Here is a 19,834-nt window from a genome sequence, read left to right as displayed (position 1 = left end):
TATTGATTTAGACTTATTTATCTTATGGATATCCACCTTTCTCTCAGGATGGGAGATCTCCACCTCCCAGAACTGTTGCCTGCCGTGACCTTAATGCTTAGAGACGTATAAATTAGTTTACTTCTTCTTCTATCTCCATGATCTTTGGTATTACTAGTAGGTTTCTTAAGACTGGCAGCTATTTAAGCTCAATCCACCTTGAGCATAAGATAAATATAGGAAACATAATTATCTCAAAAAACCAAAGTCGTAACATTCTTTGCTCTCACCACTAATCTTATTCTAATAGGCGTTATTTCTGCAATAGTCACCGGTAATTAAGCAGGGCGAGAAGGAGGCAGGTATGCAGTAGGCCTACAAAGGTAATCGTATGATTTCTCCATCCCACCCCCTGATTTTTCTAATGCTAACACATCAGAAGAAAAGGATACTAAAACTTCTGTCCGTGATTTCTAGGTGCCACAAATTAATCCGCAAGTCATCTGCAGACAGGTACGTTTCATAGTCACTATTGATGGAAATAGAGTTGATGTGATATGTGTGGGCGTTGGCAAATATCCTTCGTGGACTGGCTTCCACCATGAGATCCATCGGCCTGAATACTGGTACCTGCAAAGTACAGGAGAAAAAAATCCATGTAGAAACCCAACACTGAGAGCAAACATTTTGCTGTCACCATTGAACACCATCAGCCTGAGAGACAGGAGGCCTACATCTCCCTATATGGGAAGGTTAGGGCAGATGGAGGCATGCATGTCAATCTATGTTATTTCCTGTTAGAACAGGACAGATGCCAATGGGAACCCCACAAAGAAGCATAAGAGTGCAAGAGTACCCATTTGTTTGTGTTCCCAAGCAACTGGTACCAAGAGACATACTGTTCCTGATATTGGAGCTAATATATATCCCACTGTGGGTAGTACCATGTATAATAATAATAATAATAATAATAATAATAATAATAATCTTTATTTCTATCCCGCTTTTCCACGGAAGTGATCAAAGCGGCTTACAAAAATACAGTTAAAACATCAGTATATAAAATTTAAAAACATTACCAGGGGATATAACAGGGAGTAACATGAAACGAAACGGAAAATGGAACATATCACATTCATCAGGGGCTAAATAAGGAACAATATTTACAAAAAGTGGGGTCAAAAAACAGGGAACACAGAGAGCAAGGGGCAGAACAAAAAGACACAATTAGCTAAAGTGAAAAAGCCAGCTGAAATAAGTATGTTTTTAATTGTTTCTTGAAAGATCCATCGGCCTGAATACTGGTATAACCTTGTACTCTATGCATTTGTTTAAAACCTTTTTAAATCCATCCAATTTAGTGGATGGATCCGCTATGGTATCAAATCCCATAGTTCAACTATGCACCCTATGAAGAATTTTTTTTCCTGTTCTCTGCCCTGAATCCCCAACCACTCCACTTCAGTAGATCTACAATTCAAGTATTATGAAGAGAACATTTTCTTTCTATCCATTTTTGCTACACCGCATGTAATTTTATACACCTATATCATGCCATTCTTTCAGACATCATGGCAAACCATACTTAGTAGAAGCCATGGTTTGCAAGCAGACTTTCCAACTACTTGCTAGCTAACACCAAACCATGATTTGCCACTCCATTTAAACCTAAAGTAAATTGACAAGCCACTGTGAGTATTTCTTGCCGTTAAAAACCTTATAAAATTCATGGGGTTGCCATAAGTTGACTTGAAGGCACATAGCCAGGCAATGCCTGGAATAAGCCTGATCCACTCTCAGCACTGAATATTTGCCAATCCTACAGCTAGATTCTATAAAGGGACCGAGATCAACAGAACATGATACTCACCCGTAATGTTGTGACTGTAGTGGGGTCCCTATACCGTCCATCTTCTTCCTTCAAGTTATAGCCCTCTGGTCTTTTATCCCTTTCACTAATTTTCCATAGTTTTATTGTTTTGTCTGAAACACATTTGCAATAATCATGAAGAAGACAGCTAAGAACACCCAGATCCTCACCAATAAAACAGATCAATCATACAAGAGAAGGATGCTACCTTGGTTTAAACATTCCAGCTGGATAACACATGAGCATGATTTAAAATGTTATTGGATGCTTGATACCTGATATATTGGGCTGGTCTAGCTATCTAACACTGGTGTTCCTTGAAGCCCATCACTCCTATGTGATGGCTCAGGGCTGCCACTATACCTGCAATTCCAAACATATACAGGATTTGAACAATCTTGAATGAATACAAAGGGCTAGCTGCAATAGTTTGTGGCAAGATACCGTGTAGCATTTTGGAGCCTGAGAAATTATATTTGGCATATGCTTTTGTGGACTGCGGTCTCTGGTGAACTCCATATAACTCTATGCCAGATAAAATTTTGCAAGGAGTCTCATGTGGGAACTGTGTGGCCCTCCAAATGTTGCTGGACTACAACTCTCAGCATTCTTCACCATTGGCTCTACTTGCTATGGCTGCTGAGAACTGCAGCCTAGCAACCTCTGGAAGGACGGCACAATTCCCATGCCTGGATTGGAGTTCAGAACATGTTGGCATTTTAGTAAATGACTCCAAAAAGCATGCAGGTTTCTCAAAGCAATTTGTGGATTTGTGCAAGACACATTTAATCTAAGGTTATACCTTACAATCCAGAGCCTGAGAGAGTAAAGAAACCATCTTTCCAGAAACAAGAACTTAAGTCAAGCATAAGATCAAGTCGCCTGGTCCACAAACCTTACAATCAAGAATATAGAGTCTAAATTAAATGGCTTGAATATGTTCATTTAAACTTAAAGCCTGCAAAATGTGGCACAGCACCTGTGTCCAGATTTATAAAAAGTTCCAGCTAGTGACACATCAGTAATGTGGCAGAATGAATCACAAACAGATGTGGCTAAGATGTGGCAAAAAGAAGAAGAAGTCCTGTTATACATGTGGCACTCTATACAAGAGATTGAGCATCCATAAAACAGGTTGGGAGCTAACAAGATCCCTGCTGGATGAAGGCAAGGGTTATTCCAGGCAAGTTTTCCCTATGGTGGCCAATCAGATACCCCTGGGAAGCCATAAGTTAGGTCTTGCAATGGGAGGGCCAGGATGTATCCTTTATATTAATGCTGGAGAATGTGTGTTCTACCCAAAACTGTTGGACTCAAACTTCCATGAGTCCTGGCCAGCATGGTCAATGGTGAGGGATGATGGCATCTGCAATCTAGTAAATTGAGGGTTGCACATTCCCCAACCCTGCTTCATGCAGCTGGGAACTGATCCAACAAAGCAGCAAAATCAACAGTAGCAAAGTCTCTACAAACAGACCTAGAGGAAGTGTTTTCAGGAATCGGTATTAGGACAGTCTTACCGTTTGTAGACAATAAAAATTGAGCAGCATTTTTCTGGGGTAACCATTTAATTTTGTTGATCTTTTCTTCGATTTCTAAGCTTTTCAAGTAGTCAAACTCTGGTTCATGGCTTTGAAAGGTACTGTAAACATTGTATTCGCCTCTGCTGTGAGACTGTGTTTTGTTCTGGGCAAAACGAAACAAACAAAGAACAGAAAAAACGTATGGAATTCAGTGAAAGCCGAATGCTGTAGTTGTATATTTGCATTTCTCCAAAGAATGGCTCAAGGTGGCTTGCAGAGATTAAATCAAATAAAACAATTAAAATTAAAACATAAGAGATTAAAAACATGATATCATTTTAAAAAGTATATCATTCACACAGATAAAAAGTTCCTTCCAGTTTCACTTAATGTGGGGGAAATAAAGTAAAAACCATAAGATAGCATTTTAGTGCAGGAGAGAATCCCAGTCTAACTGATAAATTTGTCAACCAAATCTCCATTTTTTCATCTTAGAAAAGTAATTTTTAAGCTCAAAGTCACAGCAAGCATCTTCTTACAAAAGGCAGAGAAAGAAAAGCGATGCTTCTAGTCTGCTTCCCCATTATTTGGGGACAACCTTTCAAACAATTTATTTTTAAATTTAATTAGCTCATTGACTATATAGTCCACTTTGATACTGATTCATCGCCTTAAAAACTTGTTTGTTTGTTGTGTGTTTGCAAAAACATACACTTGTGAAAGCAACACAAGGCTGGATTTGCTGGTGTATAATCTGCTGGGGACTTTGGCATTAGAGTTGAAATCATTGTGCAAAAGTATTGCTTTTGAACTCATTGTCTTATTTATCTGTTGAAGAAGATGGCAATGACATGATCAACAGTGGGATGGGACAAAAAGAGAGAACATGAGGACACTGTACATGATCCAAAGCAAAAGGCGATGGGAACAGCTTTGCCTTAACAGCTGCAAGCTCCCAATCAAATTGTTTAGTCTTTCAGGTGCCACAGGACTGTTTGTTTAAACTGTGTTTTTATTCTCTGGCTGTGTATTACTACTTAGAATCAAGTTGCCCATCAAGCTGTACAGTAGGTTATCAGGTATTACTACATGTATTCCCACCCACCCCAAACTTTGCAACCTTATTAGAAGCCTGTGCAAGACTGGCTGGGACACATAAAGCTGGCCTATAGAAGGCCCACCTCAAATCCTGGAAGAAGAGAGCTTCTTGTGAGATTTCCAAGCTCTCACAAGATCTCAAATCCCACAAACCCGCAAACGCCTAGAAATATCATGATGGCAGGGCAGCAGCCATCATGAAGGAAGGAATTTTACTTCCACTAGGCTGAGCACACTGTTCAACCTGGAGTGGGAAAAATGGGCACCAGGTACACTAATAAACCTGTGCTTTGGGAACACACAAGGAAGTGTTATTGTTTTGTAGGAAATCCTAGTTACACTTCATTGATCCTCTTCCTCTGAAGTTGTTTCCAAAGCTAGACATCTTGCCGTGTGCTTACTCACATCTACATCCCATGTTTCATCAATATCTCACTACGAAGTCACAAATTGATCAAGAGGATGCTGACGTCATTTAAAACAACAGCAACCCACATGTGTCTTGTCAAAATATGTCAGAGTTGTCCATGGTGACACTCAGCTGTATTCTAGTTTAATGTAATTAACATTCTGTTGGCGTGAATCTTGCTCACATTATCAGTTCAGGGACAGTATTCATTTCCTACCACCCAACCTGCTCTACATTGCTTTGCATGGTTGAACTGCTACTGCATTCCAGCCCAGGCATGACAACAGCTCAGTGGTGAGTGAAATTACATATCTGCTGAACTCCAGGGAAGGGATCAGGTGTCAAGAGATGCTGTGATGAAAGATGGCAAGGCTCCTGGAGATCATTTGTGCTAAAGAGCTGCACTAGGATAACATGGAATACAGGAAGAGAAACACAAAGTTGGAAGAGACCACAAGGTTCATCCAAGTCCAACCTCATTTTGCCACGCAGGAAGATACAATCCAAGCCCTCCAGACAGATGGCCATCCAGCCTCTGTTTAAGCACCTCTAAAGGAAGAGACTCCATGACGCTCCAAGGCAGAGTCTTCCACTGCTGAACCATCAGTGCACTTGGGTAAGTCACACTCTCAAACCCTCAGAGAAAGGCAAGGGCAAACCCCCTGTGAAAAGTTCTTCCAAGAAACCTCCATGATAGGTTCAACAAAAGTCAGAAATGACTTAAAGGCATACAATAATAATAACAACAACAACAACAACAACAGAATGCCTAAATTACATAAAAGTAAATAAACTACAGTTTGATAGTAAGGCGATGTTGAGAAAATTGTATTTAGGACCCACAGTCACAACCATCTAGTTCTCAGGATTTTTGGAAGGACAGAAAATTGCTCATTAAAATCGGTATAAATCAATGTTGCACAAAGGTCCTCTGAGAAAAGCAAAACTATTTTAGTGCACTTAGGCATAAATGGTGTTTCTATTAAACAGCTAACATGGTGCACCAGCCTTCCTCAACCTGATGATGCATTCTATATAAATCAGACTCCTGGTATGGGACCTGTGGCCCAATATAACCAGAAAGCCCTGATTATTGTGGTTTAATACAGATTATTAGGAGTAGTGTTAAGCATCTCTATATGTGTCTGAACAAGGAGACAATGAGATGGTGCAATCATCAAGGTACAAAATCAAAGATGAACAGCCACCTTGAATCCCATTTTGCAAGAAAGGCAGGCTATAAAACCAACAAATTAACAAATAAATAACCACCTCTAGGTACTCCTTGCATGAAAAACCCCAATGAAATTAACTGGGTTTCCAGTTAATTAATTAATTAGTTAACCACAGCTTCAAGTTGTGTTGTTACTACTAGCTATAATTAAACTTAACCATGGTTCATCCAGGTTCTGACAACATGGCAAGCTGAGAATTGGGAGTGTTGGATCAGAAGGTTAATGAGGTTCATGATCAGCAGGCTACTCTGACATCCAGATGCATCCACAAAGATAAAGACACTATAAAGCTTTCTCAAACATTACGCTTTCTCCTAACATTTAGCATCCTAACAACAGAATGTGTTCACTGTTAAAAAATAATCTTCATCAGTTTCTACAGCGCATATGCCAATCAGCCTAACTGTGCTTGGATTCCACCAAAGGACAGAAAGAAGTCTTTTAGCTGACTATCACCAATTCTTTTGTTAACCTTGCAATTTTTGGCTGAAAAGAGAAGCATAGGCATGTACCCAGAAAGAGAGTTGTTTCTAGATGATTCCCCACTAGGTGGCACTAAAAGATCAAAGTAACTTTTGCAGCGAAAACATATCAGTTACCCCCAAAAGTCATAGGTAGAGATTTCATTCAAAAATAGAGATTTTTGAAAAATAGAGAGAGTAGAGCAGAAAAACAAAGAGTAGGGATTTCTTTCAAAAATTATGTATGTATCTATCGAACCTGGATCCCAACTAAAATGCAATTCACTGATATCAAACCATAAGTAAAGATTAGATGTTCAGAAATTTAAGATGAATTTTGTGGGATTTTTGGGCTATGTGGCCATATTCTGGAAGAGTTTATTCCTGACGTTTCGCCAGCATCTGTGGCTTCAGAAGATGCCAGCCACAGATGCTGGCAAAACGTCAGGAATAAACTCTTCTAGAACATGGACACATAGGCCAAAAAAGAATATGGATGTCGGCCAAGAAAGTCTTCAACTTTACATTAAGATGAATTGTGTGCCTTTCAACATGCCAGCAAAGCTATAGCCCTAGACGTGTCAGATAAACAGTATTTTGGCACCAGGAAAATACAAAACAGAGAATGACTCCTTGAATCAGACATGGGCTGGGCCCAAGGTTATTAAGGACAATGTAGGTTAAAGCCAGCCTGGAACGCTAGAGAAAGCTAAAGCAGATGCCTGATTCTTGCAAATGCCATTTGAGACATAAGACAGAGCAAACTCATTACATACATTCAAGGATGGGAGGATAGATGGATGAACTGCACTGCAATTGTAAGAAAACAGAGAGCATTTTAATGGAAGCCCTCTTTAAAGTGCTTGCTTATAGGAACACGATGCACTAAAATGTCAACAGGAATCAGCATTATTATTATTAGTAGTATCATCTGCTAAAAGCTATTCAGATTATTAGGAGATCTGCTCCCTGAACGCTGAAGTTTCACTGGAAGCACATAAGCCAAGGACCTCAAATGTTATCTTCTAACACAAACATTTTTTACAGCATCCAGAAGTAACTGGCTACAAGTAAGAGATCTGTGTAAAGAAAAACTGCTGTTTGAATAGGACTGTGCTCTCTGGATTATGTATTTACTCTTGTACTGGTATTTTCATGTAACTGGTCAAGTCACCCACACATTTTAAGCTCTCCTTTGTACTGTAATATAACATGTCTACATCTGGATATGTTATCCAAATGTTATTCCAATGTTATATACTTGTTGACAAAAAGAAATCGTGCAACATGATTTGACAGCTTCAGCTTACACAATTTGGCAGGGGGGAGGGGGGAACAAGGATGCCATTCCTACTCAAGTCAACATCAAAGATTGGGAGAAGGGATATTGGCACATAATGCCAACCCGAAACTTACCTCTTGCTCTTGTTGAAAGATGACAACTCTACCGCCTTTGTCTCCTGTCGCTAGTAATTCTCCAGAATGATTAAATTCTACTGTAGAGATTATGTCTGCTGTATAAGAAAGAAGACACAGACATTAATACTTTTCTGTGTATGGCTTCAAGAAGTATACACATAAATACTCACTTACTGGAATGTTCCAATATACGCAAAAGTAAATACAGTGGGACCTGAACATTTGTGGTGGTTTGGTGCACAGGACCCCCATGAAAGTGAAAAAGGCACAAATAAAAAAAAATACTATTTTTTAAAAAAACTGAGAAAACATCTCTCTAGGAATCTCTAAATCTTCCAATGCAATTCTGTGATCAACATCCAGCAGAGGCTGACCATAGGACCTACAAATGCCTAGAGAAGTGTTTTCTCTAGGAAACCCTAGGTCCTCCAGTGTGACTCTATGGTCAATTTCTGGCAGAGTCACACTGGAGGACCTAGAGATTCCTAGAGGGAACATATTAATCAAATCTGTGTATAATCAAATCCAGAAATGTCAGAGCCGCAAAAGTGGAGGGCTGACTTCCATAGCACTTGCCAAGTTTTGCTGACACATTTCAGGATTCTATATGAGAACTCCCAAATGCATGTGCTTGGCAAACAGGAAACAGAAAGTTTGGCAAGTTATGCATGATAGTTAAAGGACCTCTCAACAAAGCAGAGGGTGTGGCATGTGTTTCCCTTCAGATACTGCTGGACTGCAACTCCCATCACCTTGAGCCAGTATAGCCAGTGGTGAGGAAAAGCAGTCTGAACAACACCTGGAGAGTTTAGAAATGCAGCCTAAACAACATCTGGAGAGTTACATGCTTCCCATCCCTGCAATAATGTAGCATCCCCTCCCAATAAGACCAATAAATAAATACCCCATTACAAATTAGAACAGAACATCACAGAGCATCAGGAAAAACTTCTGACATAGTGATACAACTGAGCATGCTTTTATCATTCTGCTTGGAATAAGTGGAAACTCTCCAAGTGTCTGCATTGGAAATAGAGAGCCAACATGAAGAGGGAGGGGAGAGAACTTCTACAGTGCCTCCAACTGCAAAAAAGGGCCAAAATTGGCATTGGAACTTAATGCAGATGTATGGTGTGATAAAGGCAATAGATCGATTGAAGAAGAAAGCTCTGACAATATTTAAACTGCCGAAATTAATCCAAGATATATGTATGCTTTGTGCTAGCAAGTTAAATGAAGATGATTCAGTGAAGCTAGAGAATGCATATTTTATACAGCATCACAAAGGAGGAATACAAAAGAAACAGCACACAAGATCAGAATCTCAAGACATTCTAATGAATTGACAAAGAAACTCATCACAAGTATCTCTTAGACGAATGTGACAAAGTTGTGGGGTTGACCTGGTTTCAACCTGGTGCACAGGCATTACTGTAACCAAAAGTTCAGTGACTGCAAAAGTAAGGCATTTCTAGTTCTTAAGAAAACTATCTTGACTATAAAATACTGGGAGAAAATACAAGCATCCTCAATAAAGAAGAGGAAGAAGAAGAGGATCAGGTACCAAGTGATGGGGGGGGATTTCTACTGAAAACCCTGAACAGTTTTAGGTGACTTGATGGCCTCTAGAACTTCCTTATGTTCTTATGGGAGTTATAGCCTAAAACCTCTGAAGGGCTTTAAAAAATCCCCACTTCCATATTACAAACAATAAGACAGATAGGACCTTGCAGCCTGCTTACAACCAGTTAAATATCATGATTACCTTGCAACCTCTGGAATTGGTGAAACGGGGGAAATTTTAGACTTACAAATCCATCTATAAATTCAGCAGCACCTCCACATTAGCATCCACACGTCCTCCAGTTAAACTTAGCACACTTCTCCAGTTCCTCTACATTATTTTTGCTTTCTCCTCAAGTTCTGTAGAGTAGGACTGGGCTTTAAAAAATTACATTGGAGAAAAATACTTCATGCACTGTCACGAGCTGAAAGTTAACATACCAGCAAAACCTAGCTTTTCAAATAAAAAAGCTTGTTTTTCCTTTATGGACAGGGCTTCCTTTCACCAGTTTGTCACAAAAGGACGAAAAGCAATGACACACAAGGCGAAACAGAAAGATGCATGCTTAATCATCACAAGGCAAAGCACCAAGCTACCCGGTGCATCTACGCATAACTAAGCGACGAGAGCAACTAGGCAAGCATTGGAAAGCAAAGAACTCACCGTTAAAAATAGTTCATTCCCATACCTTGGTCAAAGAAACAGGCAGACATCAAGGCACTGGTGTTAGACTGGGCGGATTTAATTGTGTTTGAAAACTGACATGGGAAGCATTTCATCTTCCGCAGTGCACCGAATTGCTTGTGTATTTTCATCTGTGTTAACACCCTTTCTGCCAAAGAAAATGAATGCGAGTCTTTTCTTTGAAATGGGACCGGGGATCTCAGTGATAATTACAGGAGAGGTTATTTTCATCCTTCAGTGCTGCAATGAGCAAGAGAGAATCCAGAGAACGTGCCACTCTCCTCTGCCCTCCCTCTTAGTGCCCTGCTATTTTTTGCTACAGTCTCTAGGTGGGGGCCTTTGCGACCGGCACACAGAGGCTCGCATTGCTATCCAGTAGCCTGCAAAGCAATCCCTGCCACAGGCAAGCATCCAAAGCAAAAGGGAATCAGCGGAGGAGCCAATGCCCTCTAAGTTTGTCAGCAAGCACTCAATGATGTGCAGCGTCCAACTATGCTCGACAGAGCACATTTTCCAAACCTACACCAAATGTCCATGCTCAAGGACCATCTGCCTATTACTGCACGCAGCTGGTATGTTGTGGAAGATAAAGGTCAAATCAATGGAGGTGGGTTGCTCCCAGACCCAACAAAAGTCACACCAAAACAAGCACACAGTCCTGCCCTTTAAGGGGCTACTTCTCTGTACTGTTTCTGCCAGTCTCCTGGTTATGACATGAATGGATCTGTGAAGAAGGCAAATGTCAGTGTCTCAGGCTGACCAGACATCCTCCTTTTCCAGGAGGCAGACTACATTTCAGCCTTCTGTCCAGGAGGAATTCCAAAATGTATTCCATTTGAATCATCACTAAGAAGCATTAATTTGAATTTATAAGAGTGTTAGCTTTTACTTTTGTAATGTCCCAGACGCTTCTTGAATGCCCTACATCTGGTCACCCTGTCCTTCATGACCCTTGCTCTCATGCATCCCAGTAGCCTGCAGCTGCCCCTTTTCGTGCCAGATCAGGGCCATGGCAACCTCATGTCGCAGCCACAATCTGGCCTTTTGAGAGCACAAAAAAGGAGCAGCAAAAAACAGCTCTTTTTTGCACCCTCAAAAGGGCGCAATAGCCATGGCTGAATGGCTATATGCCGCTCCTTCAGTGCCTGTGTCATTTGGACACAGCGCTGGAGGAGTGCCATGATGACGCGCACTGTGTGGAATGGTGCGCGGCATCATGGCACCCTGGGGGCGGAGTCAGGGCATGCAGCATTTGGGCGTGATGCCCCGACTCCGCCCACTGGCCAGCTTTTTCGGCTGGTCTGTATAGGGCCTTTGTCTTTCCAAAATGGAGAAATACAGCTAGGAGAGGACTCTAACTTTCTCCTAAGCAGATTTTGTCTTGTGTTATTAGCTTTGCCTTGGTGTTATGTTAGCCTTGTTAAAAACAGAGATCATACAGCTATTTTAAAATTAGAGAAACATGATTGATAATCTTGTTATTCATGTCTATCGACCAAGGATATTATGTTAATATCCTCTACAAAACAAGAAGACCTAATAGGATTATTAGAAGCCTTTATTAAAAAGATGGCTGCAATTTGGAATAATTACCACCTCAAACTGCAAAGATGCTTAGAGGAAATTATATATGGATTGCTTGTTAATTATTTTCCATGACATTCAATGAAAGGCATAGGGTAAATAATCTGATTCCTGTGCTAATGCATTTAGGATCTTGCAAAGTTCATTGTTAAAATTATTAGCTAATCAACTAAGCAGATAACTGGCAGCCAAACTGGGTTCAACTAAACCAAAGCTTTAGAAGCTACATGTTTCAATTCCCACTCCAAGAATCCACCAGCCATCTCCATCTTTCCAAGCTGTGAATTCTTCTGCTAGGAAGGGAAGAGGGCAAGCCATGCAACATATGGAAAAAGGTTAACCCATCCACCGCAAAATGTGCAAAGCACAGACCATCAAAGTCAAGAACTGATTCAAGGTTTATTGTTGTGGACTTGGACTCCACCTAGAATTAGCAAGCAATAACTCTGAGATGGGAACCTCTATTTCTAATACCACAGACATGTCCAAATTAAAAAAAAAAACCTCTTTGGAATGTGGGTGTTTCTCCCTCATATTTATTGGCACAAAAATAGTACAGAAAAGTGGTGTGAAATGCATTGCAAGACACTATATGGGTGCAGCAAAAGCTCTGAACCCTGTCACAGGAGTGCATTTCAAAGGGATGGAGCTGCTGTACCCTGAGGGTGGCAATGCCCAAAAGAGAGACTGTGACACCTCTCATGGAGATGAGTACAACATACACAAAACAGACAGTCAAAGAGAGGGCAGGGGGTGAAGAGAGGGCATGACTGTACCTTTTTAATAAAAGCGTCTAATAATCCTATTAGGTCTTCTTGTTTAGTAGAGGATATTAACATAATATCCCTGGTCGACAGACATGAATAACAAGATTATCAATCATGTTTCTCTAATTTTAAAATTGTTATCTAGTCAACTTCTGGCAGAGTTGTACTGGAGAATTTAGAGATTCCTAGAGAAAACATATCAATCAAACCACAAACAATCAGATCTGCAAAAGTCAAAGTCGCAAATGTGGCTCCACCTCCCCAATTATTCTGAGTATATTTGTAAAGTATTACAAGGAAGTGTTAGCTACAGATTACGGTGTTTAAATCACACAGAGATTTCTCAGCATTTTAAGTCCTACCAAGTTCATCAAAGTTTGGTTCTGAATTGACCCCGACGGACAGCTACACTTCCAATCTCCCCATGCCTATGGTAGCATCTCCCATGTCAAAAGATGAAGATCTTGGGGTTCAAAGTGCGTTCCTAGCATTTTAATGTTGCAAGTTCCATCAAGGTTCTTAACCCTTTCTTCTGAATACAGATATAGTTCAAATAACAAATAAGATGTATTCCTGGGCTCTTATCACTCTGTCTGTCTGTCTGTTTATCCATCCATCCATCCATCCCTCATGGATTCAACCAACTGATTGAAAATAGTGGTGGGAGGGATCCAGAAAGTTCCAAAAAGCAAAACTTGAATTTGCTGCACTCCAAACATTACAATAAATTCACACAAATGAAGTAATGTGTAGGCATACCCTGCCATAGCCTCCTACCATTTATTTACATTACATTAGACTCAAATTTGCCAAATAAAAATAAAAAATATGTTATTTCTGCAGCTTTTAGTATGCTTACCTTCACAAAAAAAAATTGCAAGCTAGGCCATTACTATGCCAACATTACACATGATGAATAGCGAATGAACCTGCCAAAAGCTGAACAGAAAACCCATGTGAGAAGTGAGCTTTCAAGCCTCCAAGATTCAAACCAGATATCTGGCTCTCAAACACAATGACTTTTGTGATCGTGATGGTTCATATTCCCCTAATAATCTTCATACTGTAGTCTTAATTAGCTTTCCCCCCCTATTTGCATTCCCCAACCTCATTATCAATGCCTTCATCACATAAAACAGGGGTGGGCAACTGTGGGAGGCTATGGGGGTGCATTATCCCCCATAAGATCTTGGTAACTGAACTCCCCCATCATACTCTCCAATGCAAAAAACAAAACAAAAAAAAACCCAAAATGCCCACAAATAACCCCACAATGATCTCTAGTGGCTTTGGGGGCAACTTCCCCGTGTCTGTAGGCCCCCGCAGGATGACTTATTTTTGCAAAATGGAAGTGACCTGAACTTGCTTCCAGTTTTTAAAAGGCCTTTCTTGGGCTTGAAATGGCTTGGGGGTGCAAATTTCCCCCCATACCCCTGAGATTCTTAACCCTACGGGCTATACTTTGCCCACCTTGGCTTAAAAAAATCCTTTGTCACTATGCCTTTAGATGCTAAAGGACTCCCTCCTAATGAAGCAGACACATCACCCAGGCAGAATCAGGAGTTCAGATAAAGCTCGGTCAGCTTTATTCAAAACATTGCAGTGCGGAATAAGCCCATGTTTCTTGCACTGGCCTCTGTCCTGACTTGGAGTCCATGAGTCAGCTTTCAGGAGATGTATTAAAATTGTGTGAGCTTGCAAGAAAGGAAAACCTACGGAGCTAGCAAGTATTCATGAAGGATAACAACCTTCAGCAAGAAAGCTACCATATGCTGTCCTAACTTTGTTTCAATCAGAATAGCTCAAAACCTGAGAGAAGCATCTTTTGCCATCTTTAACTAGTCCTATCAATGGTAATATCTAAGTCTTGTTATTTTCCAGACAGTAGTTTCCAGATTCGTTTTTGGAGAGCCTGTAAGGTAAAACCTGGTAGGTCAAACTGGGTGATGTCACCTTCATCTAAGCCGAAAAGACACTAAAACTGTCTATCCAACAGAAAAAAACTTTCCTCTGATAGAGGTCATAGATTAATCATGCTATTTCTTAGCAAACTGTAGATCTGGATACAATTGAACTTTGATGGATTGCAGATAGCTGGTTTATAGTAGATGAAAGATATTGTCCATCTAGCCCAATATTATTCTACTCCTAAATGTCAACACTTGACCGGGGAAAGCCTCTTCCATCATCTGTCATTTGATCCTTTTTTAACTAACCTGATTCTTTTTTCACTCTTGAGCACAATGTGAGCACAATGTCATCCTGTTAGGTGCTTCAAAACTAAACAAATGATAATAACATTGTTATTTCTTTATTAATTGGAAAGGCACAAACACATATTGGGAAGAAAATACACAAAGATTATTTGCAGAAGCCGCATCAGTTGGTCTGTGCATAGTCAACACACATAGTGTTGTTTTCTCAGCAAATATTATACAAGTGTCATTACACATACTTTAGCGTATGACACGCTGCCTTGTTTATAACAGGACTGGGAAAACACTGTGGCATTGACTCATGGAGGGACGCTTTTGAGGAGTGAGGACAGATAAGTTCAACAGATTTACAGATGAGCCTGGGCCAGGCAAGAAGCAAAGCGGCTATGATGCAGTGGGGCATGAGCAGCTGTCCCCAACATTTAAGTGTCAGCCTTTTTGAACAGTGAGAAATCTTTGCTGTTCCTGGATGTAAGCATCAGGTTTCCACATGCCTGGGGAAGTGCCAGCATTAATCCAACTACTGGAAAGATAATCTGGGGTTTGTGCTCTGAGCATCTCCACAAACACTGGATGTAGTCCAGAGAACATAAAGCAACATGACTGCAGCAAACAATAAAATACTCAGGTCTCACTCTGTGCAAATTGGACAACCAGCACAAAAAAGGGGAAAGAAAAGGAAAAAGCAACCACACTATTTTCTTTGGATTGGGCCATTATTAATAACATTAAAGCTAAGATTCTTTTTTTAAAAAACCTACCAATAACCCCCAAACTCAAACAAACTAAATTCCTAATCCAATTTTGCAATGTGCTAAAAAGATTCCTGTATACCGCCATGTATAAACCAAGAAATTTTAGTCAAAAAATCAACCCAAAAACCCTGGGTCAACTTATTCATGGGTCAAGGTAAGTACTGTACATCTGTTGCTGTTGTTGTTTGCCTTCAAGTCCTTTCCGATTTACGACAACCTTAGGGTGAACCTATCATGGAGTTTCCTTGGCAAGTTTCTTCACAGAAGGTTTGTCATTGCCATCCTCTGAGGCTGAGAGAGTGTGACATGCCCCAGGTCACCCAGTGGGTTTCATGGCTGAGCTGGGAATCAAATGCTCATCTCCTAGTTCAACACTACACCACATCAGCTCTCCTTAACTGTACTTCAACTCTTATTATAAAAGGAACTACAGGTATTCCCTTCTCTGAATTCAGTAGTGAAACCAGGAGCTTAGTCCAGCCAAGAAGAGCCTAAAAGAGGCGCCAATCCCCTCTACTCACTCTGTACAAATTTTGTATCCACTGATTCAACCATCCACAACTAAAAAATATTCATAATAATAATAATAATAATAATAATAATAATAATAATTTATATCTTGCCTTCCTCCCAGTACAGGGACTCAAGGCGGCTTAAGTTTAAAACTCTTTGAAACAAAAACAAAACAGCATCCATGTCATGTGAAAGAAATATAAATTCCAAAAAGCAAACCTTGTTTCTGCCATTTTATATAAGAGACATCATTTCACTATGCCATTGTATTTAATGAGACTTGAGCATCCACAGATTTTGGTATCCATGGGAGGGTCTTTGAACTAAATGCCCCTGGATACCATGGCCCACTGTACATTATTTAAATGTGTTCATGTGTTTGACATTTGCAGTATCACTTTCAGTCACTAGGTAGCAGACTTTCCAAACTACAGTAACACACAGCTTTCAATGAACAGAGTTTGAAGCAAGTGGGAAGAAGTCCAAAATTAAGAGTGCTACTTCTTCAGCCATGCTGTGGAACACTTCCCACAGATGGGTTTGATGTAGGCATGTTCAGAGAGTCGTAGGGACGTACCATGGCAGCATGCATGCCCGGGAGCCCAAGAACCATGGGTTTACTGCAGGGGTAGGCAACCTGCGGCCCGCGGGCCGGATGCGGCCCCACAAGGCCTTGGGACTGGCCCCAGCCCGGTCCTGCCTCCGATTGCCGCCGGGGCCGTTGGGGGGCAATTGTCTATAGAAGCCTCAGAAACATGCATTTATATTAACATTTTTTAAAAAAATCAGCAAATTTTTTCACGTGCCCTCCATTTTTTTAAAAAAAGTGTCTTCCATTCGAAAATTTTGTCCTACATTTGTCCTGATTTATTTATATATATATTTTTTTAAAAAAAAATATTTAATTATTTATTTTTGGGCTTCGGCCCCCCAGTTGTCTGAGGGACAGCAACCCGGCCCCCGGCTCAAAAGGGTTGCCTACCCCTGGTTTACTGGATCAAGACAAGCACAATGTACCAAACCATGACAGTTTCTGTATTAACCTAAGGGTGGGAAAGTGCATCCCTTGAAGTGCCATAACTCTTTACCAACCTCTACAGGTCCAGAATCTTCTCGTATTCTTAATGTTGCTGCTAATTTAATTTTTTTTAAATCAAACTCAGCACTTTTTGCAGTGCTGTTATCCACTGGAGTTTGGTTCCAGGACCTTCGGTGGATACCAAAAATTTGGACGCTCAAATCCCATTAAAATGTATTGGTGGATTAAAATGGTGCCCTGTATATAAAATAGCAAGATAAAGGTTTTTTGGAATTTATACTTTTTTACAAAAAATATATATATATTCAAAATCGTAGACACGTGAATCCGTGGATATGACTGGCCTACTGTATTTTAGCCACTTTGACATAAAGGAAAGGGAAAAAAACGCAGACTTGATAGCACCTAAACTTAAGAGCTGTAATGAATTATCTTTAAAGACTGTACATTATTAAAACAAACATGTCCAATGTGAAGGAATCCAGACACTGTGCTAGTCTACAGGTTTGGGGGCTTTTCCAGAATCTTCCCAACTAATCCGCTTATTATTGTTTGGTGGGTATTTTAATCCAACCAATGTTCCAATGGCCAGACATATGCAGATCGCCATTCCCTTCCAACCTTTGGTGTTAAGAGAAAAGGAATAACCACGATTCAACATGGTAAGAGTCTAGAGTGAATAATAGCCCTTGAGAGGTCTTTCACCTCTTTTCGGGAGGCAGGTTGCCAAGCCACAGTTGTGTACAGCTATTTATGGAGGAGTGGGGGGGACTTAGGCCCTTGCCTGCAAGTACAAACAGAATATCAATAGGCTGAGCAGCAGAAAAGAGCCAACAGCAAGTGCTAAGAGAAGCACAAAAGGCAGCAACAGAACACTGGATCAAGTTCTTCATACATCAAAAGCCTTCTTCCCATCAACATTTTTTAAAAACCTGACACTAAAAATATTGCAGCCTTGGAGGAAGGCTTTGCTGGCTTAAAACAAACTCACAACACCAGCTAGCTTACTTACTCCAATCATGCAGAAAGCTTTTGGAAACTCAGGTATACCTCAGAGCCAGTGTAGTGTAATGGTCTGAACACTGGACTATGACTCTGGAAACCAGGGTTCAAATCCCCGCTCAGCCATGGAAATGAATGGCAATCTCAAAGCCCCTCTGAAGAAACCTGCCAAGAAAACCCCATGGTAAGTTTGCCTTAGGGTTGCCATAAATTGGAAATCACTTGAAAGCACACAGACAGCAGCAACACAGAGGAGTACCTCTCCTGCAGACCTCAGGTATCAGCCAGGAGAGGTATTCCTTCAGTTACCAAAGCAGCAAGCTAACCTCAGGAATGCAAACCAAAAGCAAATTGGAAGTTTATTCTCTGTGGAGTGTTTCTGCTTAGTTAAGGATCACTGTTAAATTGTTTGTATTGTATACTGTATATATTCATGTGTAAGTTAGAAAATTAGTTTAAAAATTGACCCAAAACACCTAAGTCAACTTATCCACAGGTCAATGTAAGTACTGTACAGTACTTTAATATAAGATTTAAAGTACAGTACTTGCATTGACCCATGGATAAGTCATGGATAATCTGCTGTGTAAATACTGACCCCCTTCTACTCTCTTATCCATCCAGCGTTTAGTATGAGCGCAAATAGTTATGCCTGCTGGAAGCTCTATGGCATTGTTTTCCTTTGCTTCATCCTTTACATCCTTCATTAGTTTTACCCTTGATTTATTCATGGGTCATATCAAAATCCATAATTTTGACCCCAAAACCTGCCCTCAACTTATAATGAGGTCAACTTATAGTTGAGTATATATGTTATTTTGCATTATTATTCCCTATTACCGCACAGACCATATTCCTCATCCACTTGCCACCCAAAGTAATGTATAATAATCTATCAACTCAGACAACAATCCATGCCTCTGATGACATAGCCTGCATCTACACTGCTGAAATAATCCAGTTTGATACCACTTTAAGTTCCATGGCTTAATGCTATGGGATTCTATAAATTGTAGTTGCATAGGACAACTAGCCTTCTTTCGCAGTGCCACAATAAACTGCAAGTCCCAGCACTGAGCTAAGGCATTCAAAGTGGCGTCAAACTGGATTATTTCGGCAGTGCTGGTGCAACCGTAGACTCCTGTCCATTGAAACTTATTCCAAATACAACACGTTACTCTCCCAGATACTACTATACTTTGCTTCCTTTTACTACAACAGGCATAACCCTGCTAATGCTCCTCCCTTCCTCCAATAACCTCTCCTCTCTTGTTACATTTTCAGCCTCTTGTACTGGGTAACGATAGGAACATGAGCAAATGTTGGATCTTTTCCAGTTCTAGGACAGTCAACTTCTGTCTGCTCGGGTATCCACTATATACTCAGTTGAGAGCAAACCCAGAGAGAAGTGTATGAAGGATCCACTCATAGAACTGATTAATTCTGATTGCTTTGTTAAGGATTCATATAGGAAGGAGCACCTCTTACAGAGTAACAACATTTACTTGCAGTTAGCAGCCTAGGAAACAAGACCTGGCAATAAAACATTTGCAATAATGAAAACTGGTAATGAAAAGGCACATCTAAACAAAGAGGTTGATTTACTGAATCTCTGCTCAATCCAAACGTACCAGCCCTGCACAAATTCAGGTTCGACAATAATGTCTGTGCCACCAAATAAAAAGGTTATTATAGAAAAGAGGCTCTTGGGATAGC

At 40.4% G+C, this 19,834-nt stretch overlaps 1 protein-coding gene across 2 annotated transcripts in view; it reads right to left on the bottom strand.

The window, feature by feature from the left end:
• Positions 1-19,834, bottom strand: part of PPP2R2A (protein phosphatase 2 regulatory subunit Balpha) — a 39,325-nt gene that overhangs the window by 4,432 nt on the left and 15,059 nt on the right. The window contains exons 3-6 of one of the 2 annotated variants that reach the window (XM_042476120.1): positions 7,992-8,086; positions 3,370-3,535; positions 1,850-1,962; positions 432-609 (exon numbers count right to left, since the gene is read on the bottom strand). In XM_042476120.1, coding sequence (XP_042332054.1) covers positions 432-609; positions 1,850-1,962; positions 3,370-3,535; positions 7,992-8,086 — 552 coding nt within the window. Of the gene's footprint in view, positions 1-431; positions 610-1,849; positions 1,963-3,369; positions 3,536-7,991; positions 8,090-19,834 lie in introns of both variants that reach the window. The other variant, XM_042476119.1, reaches the window with a different exon arrangement.

This window comes from Sceloporus undulatus, chromosome 6 (genome assembly GCF_019175285.1).
Source record: "Sceloporus undulatus isolate JIND9_A2432 ecotype Alabama chromosome 6, SceUnd_v1.1, whole genome shotgun sequence".
NCBI lineage: Eukaryota > Metazoa > Chordata > Lepidosauria > Squamata > Phrynosomatidae > Sceloporus > Sceloporus undulatus.
Note: the sequence above shows the minus strand (reverse complement) of the source record. Positions and strands in the feature narration are given on the sequence as shown.